General features: G+C 49.1%; 1 protein-coding gene across 2 annotated transcripts in view; it reads right to left on the bottom strand.

The window, feature by feature from the left end:
• LOC102562750 (RNA-binding Raly-like protein) overlaps nt 1–11,391 on the bottom strand; it is a 47,286-nt gene extending 35,895 nt beyond the window's left edge. For both annotated transcript variants that reach the window (XM_019488960.2, XM_006275599.4), the window contains exon 1: nt 11,199–11,391. Coding sequence is in view for 1 of the 2 variants with exons in the window: in XM_006275599.4 (XP_006275661.1) it covers nt 11,199–11,235 (37 nt within the window). In the remaining variant the exon portion in view is untranslated. The remainder of the gene's footprint in view (nt 1–11,198) is intronic.
• Between the last annotated feature and the right edge of the window lie 2,812 nt (nt 11,392–14,203).

The following is a 14,203-nucleotide window of genomic DNA, read 5'->3' as shown; positions in this document are numbered from 1 at the left end:
GGGGAACAGGCCCGAACCCCCCACCCTCCCCTTTGAGGCTGGCCACCATCGTGGGTGGGCGGATGCGTGGGGATGGAGTCCTGTGTCCAGCCCCACACCCTGCTCTCAGTAGGTCGGGGGAGGGGGGAACAGGCCCGATCCTCCCACCCTCTGCCTTCACAGCCAGCCGCCATCACAGGGGGCGGGGTGGGCACAGGGACGGAGCTCTGCGTCTGGCCTTGCCCCGTTTCTCGGCCAGTCGGGGGAGGGAGGGAACGGGCCTGTACCCCCACCCTACCCACCCACTGCTTTGGGGAAAGGCCTGCTCTCCCCACCCTCCTCCGCTGCCACTGCCTGCAGTGGGGGTGGGACCAGGCCAGCTGTGCTGCCCTCCCCCCCACTCTATCCCCGATGTCCGCACCGTCTCCTGTCAGAACGCTCTTGGAGTACTCTGATTAGTTGTTTTAGTCAGCCAATCAGAGTGCGAAAAAAGCATTAAGGACAGACAGACAGATAGACTAAGGCTTTTATATAATATTAGAATAGGCTGCCATCAAACCACCCCTGAGCCTTTGCTTCTCCAGGCTGAAGAGTCCTATGCCTCTCAGCTTCTCTTCATAAGGCCTGTTTTCCTGACCTCTTATCATGTGTGTGGCTCTCCTCTGGACTCTCCCAAGCTTCTCCACATCCTTTCTAAAGTGTGGAGCCCAGAACTGGGTGCAGTACTCCAGCTGCAGCCTCACCAAGGCTGAGTAAAGTGGAAGGATGACTTCTTGGGTCTTGCTTGACATGCATCGGTAGACACAAGCCAGAGTTTTGTTTGCTTTGCTGGCTGTGGCAACGCATTGGTGACATGTTCATTTTGTGGTCAATCATGACCCCAAAGTCTCTTTCAGTCATAGCACTGCCGAGCCTATAAGTATGATGGGGGTTTTAGCATTCTAGGATACATTCCATCTGGACCAGCTGACTTGTGGATGTCCAGGCTCCCAAGCTGTTCCCTCACAAGATCGTCGCCAGTTAGTGGCATATGATTGCCCTTACCCTGGTAGTCCTCCCAGGTAGATGCCCCATCACATGCACGATGGGCCTTAACACAGCAGGGAGGAGTGAGAGCCAGCAGGGTGTAAAATCATTTTGGCATCTCCTACCCTGAACCCCCAATAAGACCACCGCTTCCTGCATGGGTATGTCCATGCTGTACTTCAGGAGTCTCCAAAGGGTTTAAAAAGGGTCTGAGGGGCCAACCTAAAATGATTTTACACCCTGTATACAGCCTAATACTGCAGTATAGTATTAGGCTGCTGTGCGGTAGTGTCACTTAAAAGGCATTTGCCGGCACTACTGCTCAGTAATTCCAGTTATTGCACATGTATTTGCTACTTGTTTGTACAAGTCCTAAATAAATGCACAGTAACCACTGCTCAGTAGTGTCTCATGTAGACACACCCACTGAGTCGCACTTATCTGTAATTTCAGTGGCAGGATACTGGCAGTACCACTGTCCCTTGTTTTTCCCCACAGCATGCTGTAGGATGTGCCTGGCACTGTGCCTTGCAGTTGTGGTGTGTGAGGGTTTGGAGTTGATAATTTTTAAGGAATCTTTGGGTAAGTGGTTGCCTGCAACCAGGCGCAGTGGCCCAAGGGACCCTTCCCAACCCTGTCTCTGAGCTTGTCTCCTCCAGGGATACATGATCTGTTTACACAAAGGCTGGCTTTGCTTAACAACTTAACTTCTGTCTGAGATCAGCCTAGAGGCTTCATTTATTTGCCCCAAGGGACCCCTCAGCTTCTCTACATATGACCTAGATTGGTGGCCTGCTTCATAGCCTGGGGCACCAAAGGGAGACTCCTATGAAGCATCTTCCTCAACTGCCAGAGCTGATGGTGATTCAGTTTCCCATGACAGAAGTTACAGAAATCCAAAACCTTGCCTCACATTCCTTTATTGCTGTTGGACCATGGCATGGAGTGAGGTTTTCTGGGTGACCACTGTAGCAGGGAACCCCTACCCCAGCTACTGGCAGGAAGCAAGAGCAGGATGAAAGGAAGCAGCCTAAGGGACTGCAGCCTGCAGAAAGTTGAGCTACAGGGCTGAGCAGCAAATTAAAGGATTTGTGATGGATTTGGGATAGGCAATACCTGGGCCCTGTTTTTCAGAGAGCTAGGTGAGGTGACTGGAAGGATAAGTATTAAGGGCCATATAAACTGAAACACAGGGCTAGAAAGACAGTCTAAGTCAGATCTCAACAAGTGTAGGAGCTGTGCAAGGACTAAGAGACAAATTATGGGTCTGAGCTGAAGGAGAGGAGGAGACCAAGGTGTGGTGCCTGGGAGGCACTCCATGCTATGCAGTTAAAGCCCAGATACAGCCCTGTGAAGGGCTAAAGCCTAGGGAGAAGAGCTAAAGCCTGGGAAGGGCTTAATCCCAGGGAAGGCCAGGAGGCTCAGTCCAGAGCAAGACAAGCGGAGAGAAAGAAAGAGAGAGAAACAAAGTCTTGCTCAGGCTAGGGTGAGAAAATTGAACAGATCAGCACTGTGATGATGACTGAGCAGGGTGAAGCAAGGCACCAATGGCTGAACTTTGCTTCTCTGAAGGCAGCCTCCTAAAGTAGTGCCAACTCAAACATCAAGGCATAGCAGGTGAGAGGGTCAAGGCTAAATTGGTAACTAGAGTAGGAGGCTGGAGGTGCACCCTGTTACGCTACCCAGTGTCAGCTTCAGTACTGTGAGCTGGAGCTGTGATGTTTTGAGAGATTCATTAGAGAAACAGGGACCAGTAGGTCTGGCACTGGCTGCAGACTTCAGAGACCTGGGTTCTACTCCTGCCAGGGACTTGGGAGATGCTGAGCAAGAAGCTTCCTTGTCTTGCGCCTCCACTATCCTTCCATCCCCTTTGTCAGTGTATATTGTAACATCTCCGGACAGAGGCTTTCTCTCCCCGTGCCTGTGTACAGCACCTTGTGTGATAGGGTCCGATCTTGGTGGGAAATCTAGGCACTTCGCTAGCAGCAATACCAGGAATAATACCCCAATCATGGAGGGAAAGCATCCAGGTTTGATCATGAATTTTGCCACAGTTGTGCTTGGATCAGCATGATTTATCCTGATTTAAAACCCAAGCATCAGTCCAAGTAAAGAAGGCGGCTGGTCAACCCCATTTGGACCCCATGAAACAAAATGGACAAGCAATCACAGCCTTCTTTGCTACAGCTCCATTGGAGCCTGCTTAAATACAGTCAGCATTGCAGAGAGGGCTGTCTGGAAGGAGACAAACACAAGGCCCAGCCACATGTCACTTGCCTGGGTGTCACAAAGAGACAGTATCTATTGCCTTTGAGGCAGGTCTGCTGCCCACCTCTGCAACCTGGTAAAATAAAACCCCCTTTAGTGAAGCTTCTGTCAATTGTGGCACATGGGGCTAGTGCAGCTGGCAAGGAGGCAATAATCTTTTAAACAACACCATCACCCCACTAGTCCCAGCATAATGGTCACTGCCAGCTGCTCTCATGTACCAGCCCCAAGAGGCTAGGTGCCAGGAAGTCTCAGAGATTAGAGTTGGTCATGCAAAGAGCAGGAGCTGGCAAGTCCTCTGCCTGCCTGGGACAGAAAGAATGTGAGACAGAATTTTCCGAGTGGCAGGTCTGATGCTGGGCTGGTTGTGCCAGGAGCACACTGATCCTATCAACATGGCATCTGGATCTAGCCTCTACCTCATTGCTGACATTGTGCATCACCAAAACATCTTTATCACTGCACCCAAAGAACTGCACAACTGCACATCACACTGGCTTCACCATTCCTCTGTTCTCCTATGCAGCCCAGATGTAATGTCCTGCATACATCTGGACCAGGAATTTGGGATGGCTGACTTGAGGACCTTCCCAACACAGAGCCCAACTTCCTACGATGGGACAAGAAGAGCTGTCATTTTAGGCAGTTGTTGCTCTCCTAGATGCCAGATCTTTGGCCTGATAGTGAGTTTTTTTGCAGTCACTTCTAGGCGGTCAGTGCTACATTGGTGGCCATTCTCCTGCTAGGCTTTAGACTCCTTGACCAGTGCTGCCTCCCTCATAGGGCGTTCCCTTTGATCCTGTTGCACGACAGCTCCCTGTCACAGAGTCACCTGTTCACGAAGAACTCTAGTAATTCTCACAGTCCCAACTTCTGGGCTGTTTTGGCAATTTTTTGGCAGTCACATCTGCAAATTTACATCTAATCTGCACTTGTCACCTGACACTCTCTTGACATTGCTGTACTCCAGGATTCACTCTCCCTTGAAATCTGTGTATTGGAAGTTATCCATAAATCATCATGCATTACTTCTAAGATGCATCTCACTGAATTTTCTGCTCATCTTTCCAGTTTCTCTAAATTCTTGAGCATTATTTCTACCTTCATGGTTGTATACAGCCCATCCCAGGTAGTGTTATTTGTTAACTTAGGATCAAATACCGGCCATCTTACCATGAACAGCATCTGTCTTGTTTCGCTGGCAATCAGAATCTGGCCCTTAACTAACATGTTTAGCTTCTTCCAATACTTCTCCTCTACTGCTCCACCCTCAGTGTTGGTTGCTGCTTTCCATTGCCCTAAACGAAGGGTTTCCTCCTCAGTTTTTAAGAGCACACCTTTGTAACCAACTGCGGCAAGCATTTACCAACCACTAAATACAACTGATTTTATCATTTTATCTAACGACTGATCAAGAGTTTCATAAATTCATAGATTCATAGATGTAGGGTCAGAAGGGACCTAAGTAGATCATCACGTCTGACCCCCTGCCCTGAGCAGGAGAGAATACTGGGCTCATATGACCCCTGCTAGGTAATTGTTGAGCCTCCTCTTAAAGACCCCCCAGGGTAGGAGCCAGCATCACTTCCCTTGGAAGTTGGTTTCAGATCCTAGCTGCCCTGACTGTGAAATAGTTTCCTGCCTGCAACTCTTCTTTTAAATCATTTTCTGTATTGTTCATTATATCATCCTCTAAATGTGTTAGTGCTTTCTTCACTCAATACTTGTTCCACCGTTTTACTGAGGTTAGAAGCTAGACAAAGGAGGCAGTAATTTCCAGGCTCAGTTCTGCTCCCTTTTGTTCATATTTAGACTATGTTTATTCTCCTCTACTGTGCCAGGTAATATTTCATCTAGTGCCTTAGGATTCTCAGGATAATTTGAGCTTCAGTATGGTCTGGTGGATGCCAAAACCTCTGATGACTGTTCGGTGGACTGTGAGCTGGTAGCTCGTAGTCTTGTTTCCAAGGTGCCAACATCATTATGGTACCGCATGTCTCAACACCCTCCAGACCTGGCAACCAGCAGAGAAACTAAAATCTGCTTTGAATATGGGGCCTGAACACAGGGAATCACTCAGGTAAGAGCTGAAGCCCATTAATGGGGCATTACAACTGCCCAGGCTAGATATGCTTTGGGGTTAAAAAGAAGATTTCTGCTTCCAGATCTTGGTGACCTTTTATGGAACTAAACTCTCATGTGCTTTCTTTCATATGCCCAGATACAAAAGGATGAAAGAATCCATCTGAGTAAAAAACCATATAGACCATTGCACAAGCCTGATCAGGTCTGGTTCCCTCCTCTGCCTGAATTACTTGCCATTTTCACGCACAGTTCTGTTCCCTGGTTACTTCAGGGGCCAGGAGAAAAAAGCAGTCAGATACCTTGAGAAGGACTGGCTCTTGCGTGAGAACAGCCTCGTTCTACAGACTCAGCTGTGTGGGTAATTCCCACAGGCTTCAAATCTGAACTTCTGACTTGTAGAATTTCCCCAATCACAGATAAACACCTGCTCCAACTCTGACTCACCCCTGGGAGCTGCTTTTGCTACCACCTTCCCTGTGTCAGTAGTGGATGAGTCCCAACCCAGGTGTCCATGGGCAATGGAACCAGGGAACCTCCACAGCAGACTTTAGTAGGGCTGACACTTGAGTGGTCCAGTCAAATCCAACCAGTTTCGCTCCTGTTGCTGGCTTCAGGGTAACCAATGGCATGATGCCAGGTTTCATAACTAAACCTTCCACACAGACACTAGCCCTGCTGTATCTAATGAGTCTTCATAGCACCTAGTCACAGGTTTGTCTTGTAAATTGTGCTTTATATGTATTCCTGAGACAAGCTCCAGCTTGGCTCTGGCCAAAGGAAGAGCCAGAGAGGCCCAGTGTGTTGCCAACTGAATCAGTGGCAATGCAGTATTATGATAGCCCAATTCACATGTAAGCCACTGGCCCCTGCTGGGCCACCCTGAGGCTTTAGCCTCAACTCTGCAAAGAAATAAAAGGAGAGTGGAGTCAAACAGGAATGAAAGAGGGAAAGGGGCTACGCATGAGTCCCCTGCTACAGTGCATACTGAACCTTTACCATCTGCCACCTGCCCCAGCAAGCAGCAGCCCTGTGGATAAGTCCAAGGAAAGCAAGTACTATGTGACTAGTTGTGATGCGTAGAGTGTGTGGTGAACAGAGCCTTGGGGCAGATGGATGGTGGCTTTTGAACTGATGAATTCACTGGGGTGGAAGGGACAGATCAAAAGGATGAAATATTGAAGACAAGAAACACTGATATTCCCAGCACAGCCCTCTCCAGACACAGCTTGCAAGGAGGAAATGTGGAAAATCACCTTCTCTTCCTCCCAGTGCCTTCAGAGATTTCCCTGCTAACCTGCTGTTTCTGGCCACCTGTGCTTAGAAACAAAGCCTCTGCCTTACAGCTTCTGTTTACAGCCTGGGTCACATCATAGCCAGCTGACACCCCGGCAGCATTGGAACCTCCCAGCATTTACTCCTGGGCACAGGCACTAACCCTGCCAGTGTGGAGTCTCTGCCAGTCCAGCCTCCAACAGTAAAGCCAGGAGCTGAACAGAGCTGGGACTAAGACCCAGTTCCTGGAAGTGACCAGAACTTGACTGTGCACCAGCAGAGAGAGAGGGGAGCTGGCCCGACTCCATCGAACCCCTGCCGGCTGCGACCCTGAGCTCCTGCTGCCCCGCCGGTGCTGGCCCTGGGACACTGGCATGGGCCCTGCGCTCCTGCCTGGCTGTTGCTGGTTCCCGCATGCCCGCTTGCTCCCAGTCCCTTCTCCCCAGCCCCGTGGTAAAGGCAGGGACAAGCGCAGGCAGCCCCAACCCCACGCCCGTCTGGGCTGAGCAGCAGGGGTAAAAAACAAACTGGTGCTCAGCGTGGGAGAAAACCAGCCCTCCCTCTTTGGCTGGTGCTTCCTGGTGCAGTCACCCAGAGGCCACATGGGGCTGTCCTGTGTCTCAGTCATGTCACCGCTGCTTCTGGGCTGCCCCACGGGGCAGCGGTGGCAGCAGAGAGCAGGCACAGGCAACCCTGTGTGGGCTACAAGTGGCTGCATCAGGGAGCGCCAGCAGCAGGGTCGGGGCTGCCTGTGCTTGTCCCCACCAGTACCACAGGGCTGGGGCAGGGGGGACTGGGAGCGACCGAGCACACGGGAGTCAGCGGCAGCTGGGCAGGAGCACAGGGCCCGCGCCCGTGTCCCAGGGCCAGCACCAGCAGGTTCGGAAGCAAGGCAGCAGGAGCGCAAGGTCCTGGGCGGCAGGGGGTCTATGGAGCCAGGCAGGCTCCCCTCTCTCTCTGCTGGCGCAGCCCAGCCCGGCTCCACAGACCCCTTTCAGCCCGCTCCCTGCACTCCTGCCACCCTGCTGTGGGCCCCGCTGGCGCTGGCCCCAGGACACCAGCACGGGCCCCATGCTCCTGCACTCCTTCCTGCTCACTTCCACTCCCCCACAACCCCACCACCGCTTTCCCCACTTTCCTGCCCACCTGCCAGCCGCTCTGCACCATGTGGCTCCCATACCCACATCCATACCCACACACACACATCCCCACAAACCCCCCACCCCTCCGCCCATACCCCTGCACACCCCACACAATATACGAGTAAGACTGTATTTGGAGCTATTACACAATCACTTCTACATATACAGAAATGCACACAAATCAGGACAAAAAAATATTTTTAATTAAATTAAAATATATTATTATGGGTGTTTGATTTTTAGTATATAATTTCTTTTATTTCCCCTGAGATGGCAAACCCTCTTCCCCAAAGGAGTACTCCCAGGGGCAAGGGAAGGGACTTCCGGTGGCAAAGTTCAGAGGTTAGGGGCGGGACTTCCGGTCCCAAGATGGCGACCAGAGGGCAGGGCTACCCATGCGGCCCTCAACAGCTTGCCAAAACTTGGTAAGCAGCCCTCCACCTGAAATAATTCTTTATAGTTCATGAGTCCAGAGTCTGGAACAGGCTCCCCCCAGAGGTGGTACAGTCACCTTCCCTGGAGATCTTCAAAAGATGACTGGACGCACGCCTCGCTGGGGCCATCTGATCTCAGAAGCCTTGAGCAGAGCGGCTGGACCTGATGATCTCTGAGGTCCCTTCCAGCCCCGGACTTCTATGAATCTATGAATCTATTTCTGTTGGTACTGAGAGGGATTTTAAGCTAAACTTCAAGTGTGCGCACACTGCAAACTCCAACAGACCATCAAGTCAGAAGAACTATGGATTGCCACATGGTCTCAGACCCTAGGGCCATTTGGTTCAGAGTCTCACCTCCCACAGTGGGGAGCTCTACATGCTTCAGAGGAAGGTGGAAGTTTCTGTCTAGTGAACAACAGTGAAATAACCTGCCCAGGGTCAGAAGTATCTTCCTAACACCATTAATGGCAGACCTGTGGCCTGGAGCTCCCGTTCTGGTTACACCCTGCCGCAGTTAGCTGAGGATGTTCTCAATAGTCACAGAAATCTCCATTCAGTCTTAAAACACTAACAAGCTCTTAGAGACACTCGTGTCTACACATTCATTAATGTGCCATAGTTACTGTGCATTAAATTAAGTATTTGTATAACCAAGTACTAAATCAATATACAATGACTGGCACTACTGCACAGTAGCACCAGCACACAGCTTTTTAGTGACAATAACTGCACAGTGGCTTACTACCACTGTGCAGTAGCATAATAGCATGGGTTTTGCCCTGCATGCTACTGCGCAGTAGAATTAAGCTACTGCGCGGTTAGCGTCTCGTGTAAATGCACCCACTGATACTGGGTTGTGTATTTCCTTGAATTACTGTTATATGCGTTATCTTCCTAATATCAGATAGGATAAACACAAACTCCTGATCTATCTTCTCCAAAACACTCATTATTATGGACACCTTTGGGTTTCATATACCTCCGCACAGCCCCTCTCTGCCCGCTCTCTACAGTAAACCCTTCCCATTTTTCCATTCTCAGTGCATCTCAAAGTCTGTCCATACCACTAGCCCTCATTTATAATGGCAGCCTTTTTGAGATCACATTGCCAGAACTGAACACAGTATTGCAGGTGAGGCCAGACCTCTGCTTGATACAATAGCACTATAATATTTTCAACATGATTTCCCATCCAGTCGTTTGGCACCCAACCATGCTGTTTGTGGTTTTCACTGTCACTGCACAGTAAGCCAAGGTTTTCATCCAGCTATCTACAGCCACATCCTTATCCACTTTTGTGAGTTGTTTTAATTAAATTTAGAATCCAGTAAGGTGTACAAGTAGTTTAATTTCCATTCCACATTACTTTGCATTACTCAACACAGCATATCATCTGCCTCCAGGTTGCCCATTCACTTAGCTTAGGCAGATCCCCCCCAGAGTTCATCATCACAGTGTTCTCTAGTGCTGACTAATCTAATGGATCTTGTGTCACCTGCACATTTCTGTTTCCTCACATCCTTTTCCAGATCATTGATAAATGTATTAAATAACCTTGGTGAAATTCTACTGATAGTCTTTAGCCATGTTGAAAATGTTCCTACTCTTTGTTTTCTGTCACTTAACCAGTTTCTGCTCTGTCAGTAATTGATATCTGACACCAATAACCTTCTGAGTCTCCCTTGAAACACTTTGTCAAAGACTTTTTGAATGTCCAAATAAACCACATTCTTCTTTAAGCACTATTTTGTTGATGTGCTTAAATCAGTATAGAGTCAAGAAGCACCATTTTCTTTAGTAGACACCATGCTGATCTAGCTGTATCCTCTCAGGTCCAGTTGGATACTTCATTATTCTATTTTGATTATTATTTCAACCAACTCCTCAGCTGCAAAAGTAAGGCCCACTGTTCTGTGAATCCCTAAAACACCCCTAACACTTGTTTAAGGCAAGTACAGTTGTTGGTCTCTTTTTATCCTCTAGTACAGTAACTGATTCCAACAAGAGATGGCATATTTTATTAGCAGCTCAGTCACTTGATTCCTCCAGGGTGCTTGGATAGTATCATCCAGTCCTGAAGACTTGCTGTTCCTTAATTTGCCAGTTCCCTTCATCATCTCCTTTTCTGATGTCTTAATCTCTAACAGTGCCTCATGTGATTCCACTTGCACCTGGAACTTCAATTAATCACAGAACATGGAGAGGCAAAAAGTGCCAGGTTCCACAGTGGGTTGTGTCAGCTCCACTGGGCTCCTATTGTGAGTGGCACAGCCCCAGCCAAAATGGCTTTTATTTATGAACAGCAGCTCGTACTCATTTTGAGTAAAGCTAGGCAGTTGACACAGAGGATGGGTTTCCCCAGCTCAGGGCAGCTCTACGTTCTCATGGAAACTGGATGCATTATGCCTGTGATGGATTCCCTTTTGCACAGAAATAAAAAGAGGCCCATCACACTAGGTGGCCCATCAGGCTACCAACTTTTCTTCCAGACTTTCCAAAGCCCAGACTATTACATTTGCCCTCCATGAAATTCAGATAACCACCCTCTGGCTTGGCAAGCAACTGTTCCAACACAGTAGCCCCGCTCTACTCCCCATCACACAAGCTAGGCTTGTCAAGAATGCCTTTTAAATCCTAGCCACATTGTTTTCATGCATCAGGAGACTTGACGATTCATCTACCCACTTCCCCTTCCATTAAAAAAATTCCCAGAACAGCTCTTGTTGGAAATTTTCAGATGCAGTGAGATGAGTCCAAATTTTGCACAGAAAAGGGTCACTGCCTGACTGGAAACCTCCCCAGTTCTAGTCTTTGCTGTGTTTTGTATTCACGGTTGATGGCAATATCTTTGCCAGCTTGTCTGAGGAAAAAGGATTGAAATTGTAGATGCTCGCTCGCGCACGCTCTCTCTCTCTCTCTCTCTCTCTCTCACACACATACACACACAATCACTCACAATCAGACAGAGAAGCAGGCAGTGAGTACTTACATTTCCAGCACCCTTCCTCACTACTGAAGAGAGTCATGCCACCCTACGTGGGGGCCTGGTGCCAGGAAGAAGGAAGGCTCTTGACCACGGCTGCACAGTGCAGCTGTGCTTCGGTTTCCTCAGCTTGCAGCACTTACTCGAACAAGCGCCGGTTGCCAACAGCTCTTTGCTAAAGAATGGATTTTAGAGCTGAATGCTGTACCACTGGAACATACCATCTCCTGGAGCGCTTACAGGGGAGGAGGGGAAAACATGAAGCAAACCATCTGGGAAGCAGGGGTGGGCTGCAGGGGATGGTGGCCAATATATTTCTGTAACAATGACTTCAGTGCAGAAAGCTCATAGGGGGATTTAGACAGTCTCCCTTGCAGCAGAGGTAGGGGGTATATTTTTGGTGCAGAGGCTTCATTTGGGAGTGAGGTGTAACTCAAGGATGTGCCAGCTCCCTGGGGACCATGCATTTGTGTGTGTGTGTGTGTGTGTGTGCGTGTACAGACACACACATACACACACACATCCTGCTCTCACTGTAGCAGCTTTGGTTGAAGTCAATGAGGACAGGATTGGGTCCCTGGCAGCTGACAAAGGGCTCAGTGAGTTAATGCTGGGAAAGTCCTTGCCCTAAGTCCAGAGAGTCAGTTTGGCTCTGTCGTGAGAATTGTTCTGCATGGGCCTGTCTTTCTGGAGTGCATGTGCTCATGCAAAAGCAGGTGGGGCCAGTGGTGTGTAAGTGAGACATGGAGAAAGGGGGCTATGGAGGTGTGATCAGGGCTTAATGACATGACTGATAGGGGAAGCTTGCCCTGTCACCCCTCCATCTGAGCCTGCCCTGTGACTCATTCAGCACCTTTCACCAGCACTAAATTCACCCATTCAAACCTGTATGCTACTATGCCAGCCCCTGTGGGTTTCTGTCTTCAGAGTCAGACCCAGGACACATCAGGCACCCTGGGGCAGTGTGAGGTCTCCTGCTTCTTAGTGGAAAAAGAAGACAGTGAGGGAACGTGTGTCTCAAGACATAAGGTGGAGGTGGACAGGGGCTCTGCTAGCACAGTCAAGTGAAGCCTTGTTCTATGTCACATAAGCATCAGTTCCGAGGCCAGGAACATAGTATGGTGGTCATCCTAGCCACACAGGGCACCTGCTGTGCCAGCCCGAGATACAGGCAGCCATGCGATGGTGTTTTCAGTCAGGCCCTGAGATCATGAGATTATGAAGGAAAGTTTATTTCATAGGTTGGGTTTGCCTTTGGCTTTTGGGAAAGGTGCCGGTGGCCCCTCACCACTGAAGGTGCATTCATCCCCTGCTTGGCAATTACTGTGCCCACATGTGCCCAGCCCTTTTAGACTCTGCCTTTGCAGGGGGGCACTGGAGTCCATGGAGAAAGACTGCTGAAAGACCACAACCAGAGCCAACTGCTGCAGGACCAGGGAAGCCATGCGTGAAGAGACTGTTACTGGTGAACATCACAACTGGGGTTGGGTGTAAGCAGCACTCAGGGGGAAGCACCTGAGACTGCACAGGAAATGGAGCCAACGTGGGCACTGTGAGACACATCACTTGCTGATCCTACCTGGAAATCTGCAAGCTCCTATTTGTCTCTTGCAGACAGGACTTGAGAGGGGACCCAAGGACCTTGGCATAAGGAAACCCCACCCTCCAGTACAGTGGTTGGCAATGTCCTTTTAAAGGTGGACCAGAATGACCCAGCTCAGGTCCAATGCCAGCAAGCACTAGGACCTGGCCACTGCTGCAGTCACTGCCACTTCTCCCTACTGCCTGGCTCCAAAACAGAAAAGAGCCTCCCATTGTTGAAGCCTTCTGTCGCTGGAGTCCCTCACTGCCATGGGTATGTTCCAATGGCTCCATGGGCTAGATCTGGCCCACACACCATAGGTTGCCAACCCCTGCTCTATTGATTTATCTCCCTGCCACACAAACCCAAATTGGACTTGCTAATACTTGTCCATACATCACAAATCTTTAAGCCACTATCCACAGGATATCTGGAAACATCCACAATTTCTGCCACTCCTCATACCCCTTTATTTAGCCATGTATATGACCCAGGTGGACTAGTGTCCACAGAACCAAAGTGCCTTCAGTGCCTCCTTTGAATCCTTGTGCATCTGGTGCACAAAAACCTTGCAGCACTGCCCAATTACAGTAGTCACAGTTATTCTTAGCTCTTGCAGATGCCACAACCTCAGTTCTCCATTACCCTGAATCTGCTGGAAGGTGGCTGTGGTTCCCAGCTTGGCCCCAGCTTAAATTAAAGCAGTTTCTGCTGTTGGTGCATTATCTGCTAGAGTTCTGATGCTGAGGAGCTTACAACTATGGGGGAATCAGGTGAAGCAAAATTTGCCTCTACCCCAGATACACCCATTTCCTCCTCATAATTCAAAATTAAATTAGGAAGCTGAACAGTCTGGCCTAAAATCTTCTCAGCTTCAACATCACATGTTGGATCTGAGGTGCTAACAAAGCCAAAGATTTTCTTAACAAAAGACCAAGCGGTGTGGAATCTGCACCACTCAGTGATAGTTATGGGTCTGCCCATACAGGATAGATATTCTGGTTTAAGGCATGATGTGAACTAAAAACACAACAACTATTCCAGGGTAACTCCATGTGTAGACAAACCCATGTCTGTATTTGGGACTTCAGGCAACCAGACTCTTGCATCCTCTCTCCAGCTGGGCACAGTTCCATTTTGGGCAGTTGATAACTGGCAGAGTCAAGGCAGAATGTTTTAGAACACATGGGCTAGTGATCAGTGTGTCTAGCTGTTCAAATGCAACTTGGAGTTTATTTCCTGTAGGTCCATCACAATGGGTATGTTATATGCTTACTAGCATTTGTCATATATCCATATATGTGTGTATGTATGTTAAGTTGTAAGCCAAACTCCCAGCATATTTTTCCTTATGCTAAATTGGTCCCAAATTATAACACCATTGGTCAAGAGTAAAGCATAAATGTCTGCAGTGGCACTTCACTTTCTT

Source organism: Alligator mississippiensis, chromosome 10 (genome assembly GCF_030867095.1).
Source record: "Alligator mississippiensis isolate rAllMis1 chromosome 10, rAllMis1, whole genome shotgun sequence".
Classification (NCBI taxonomy): domain Eukaryota; kingdom Metazoa; phylum Chordata; order Crocodylia; family Alligatoridae; genus Alligator; species Alligator mississippiensis.
The sequence above is the reverse complement of the archived record's forward strand: the minus strand, read 5'-3'. Positions and strand labels throughout refer to the sequence as shown.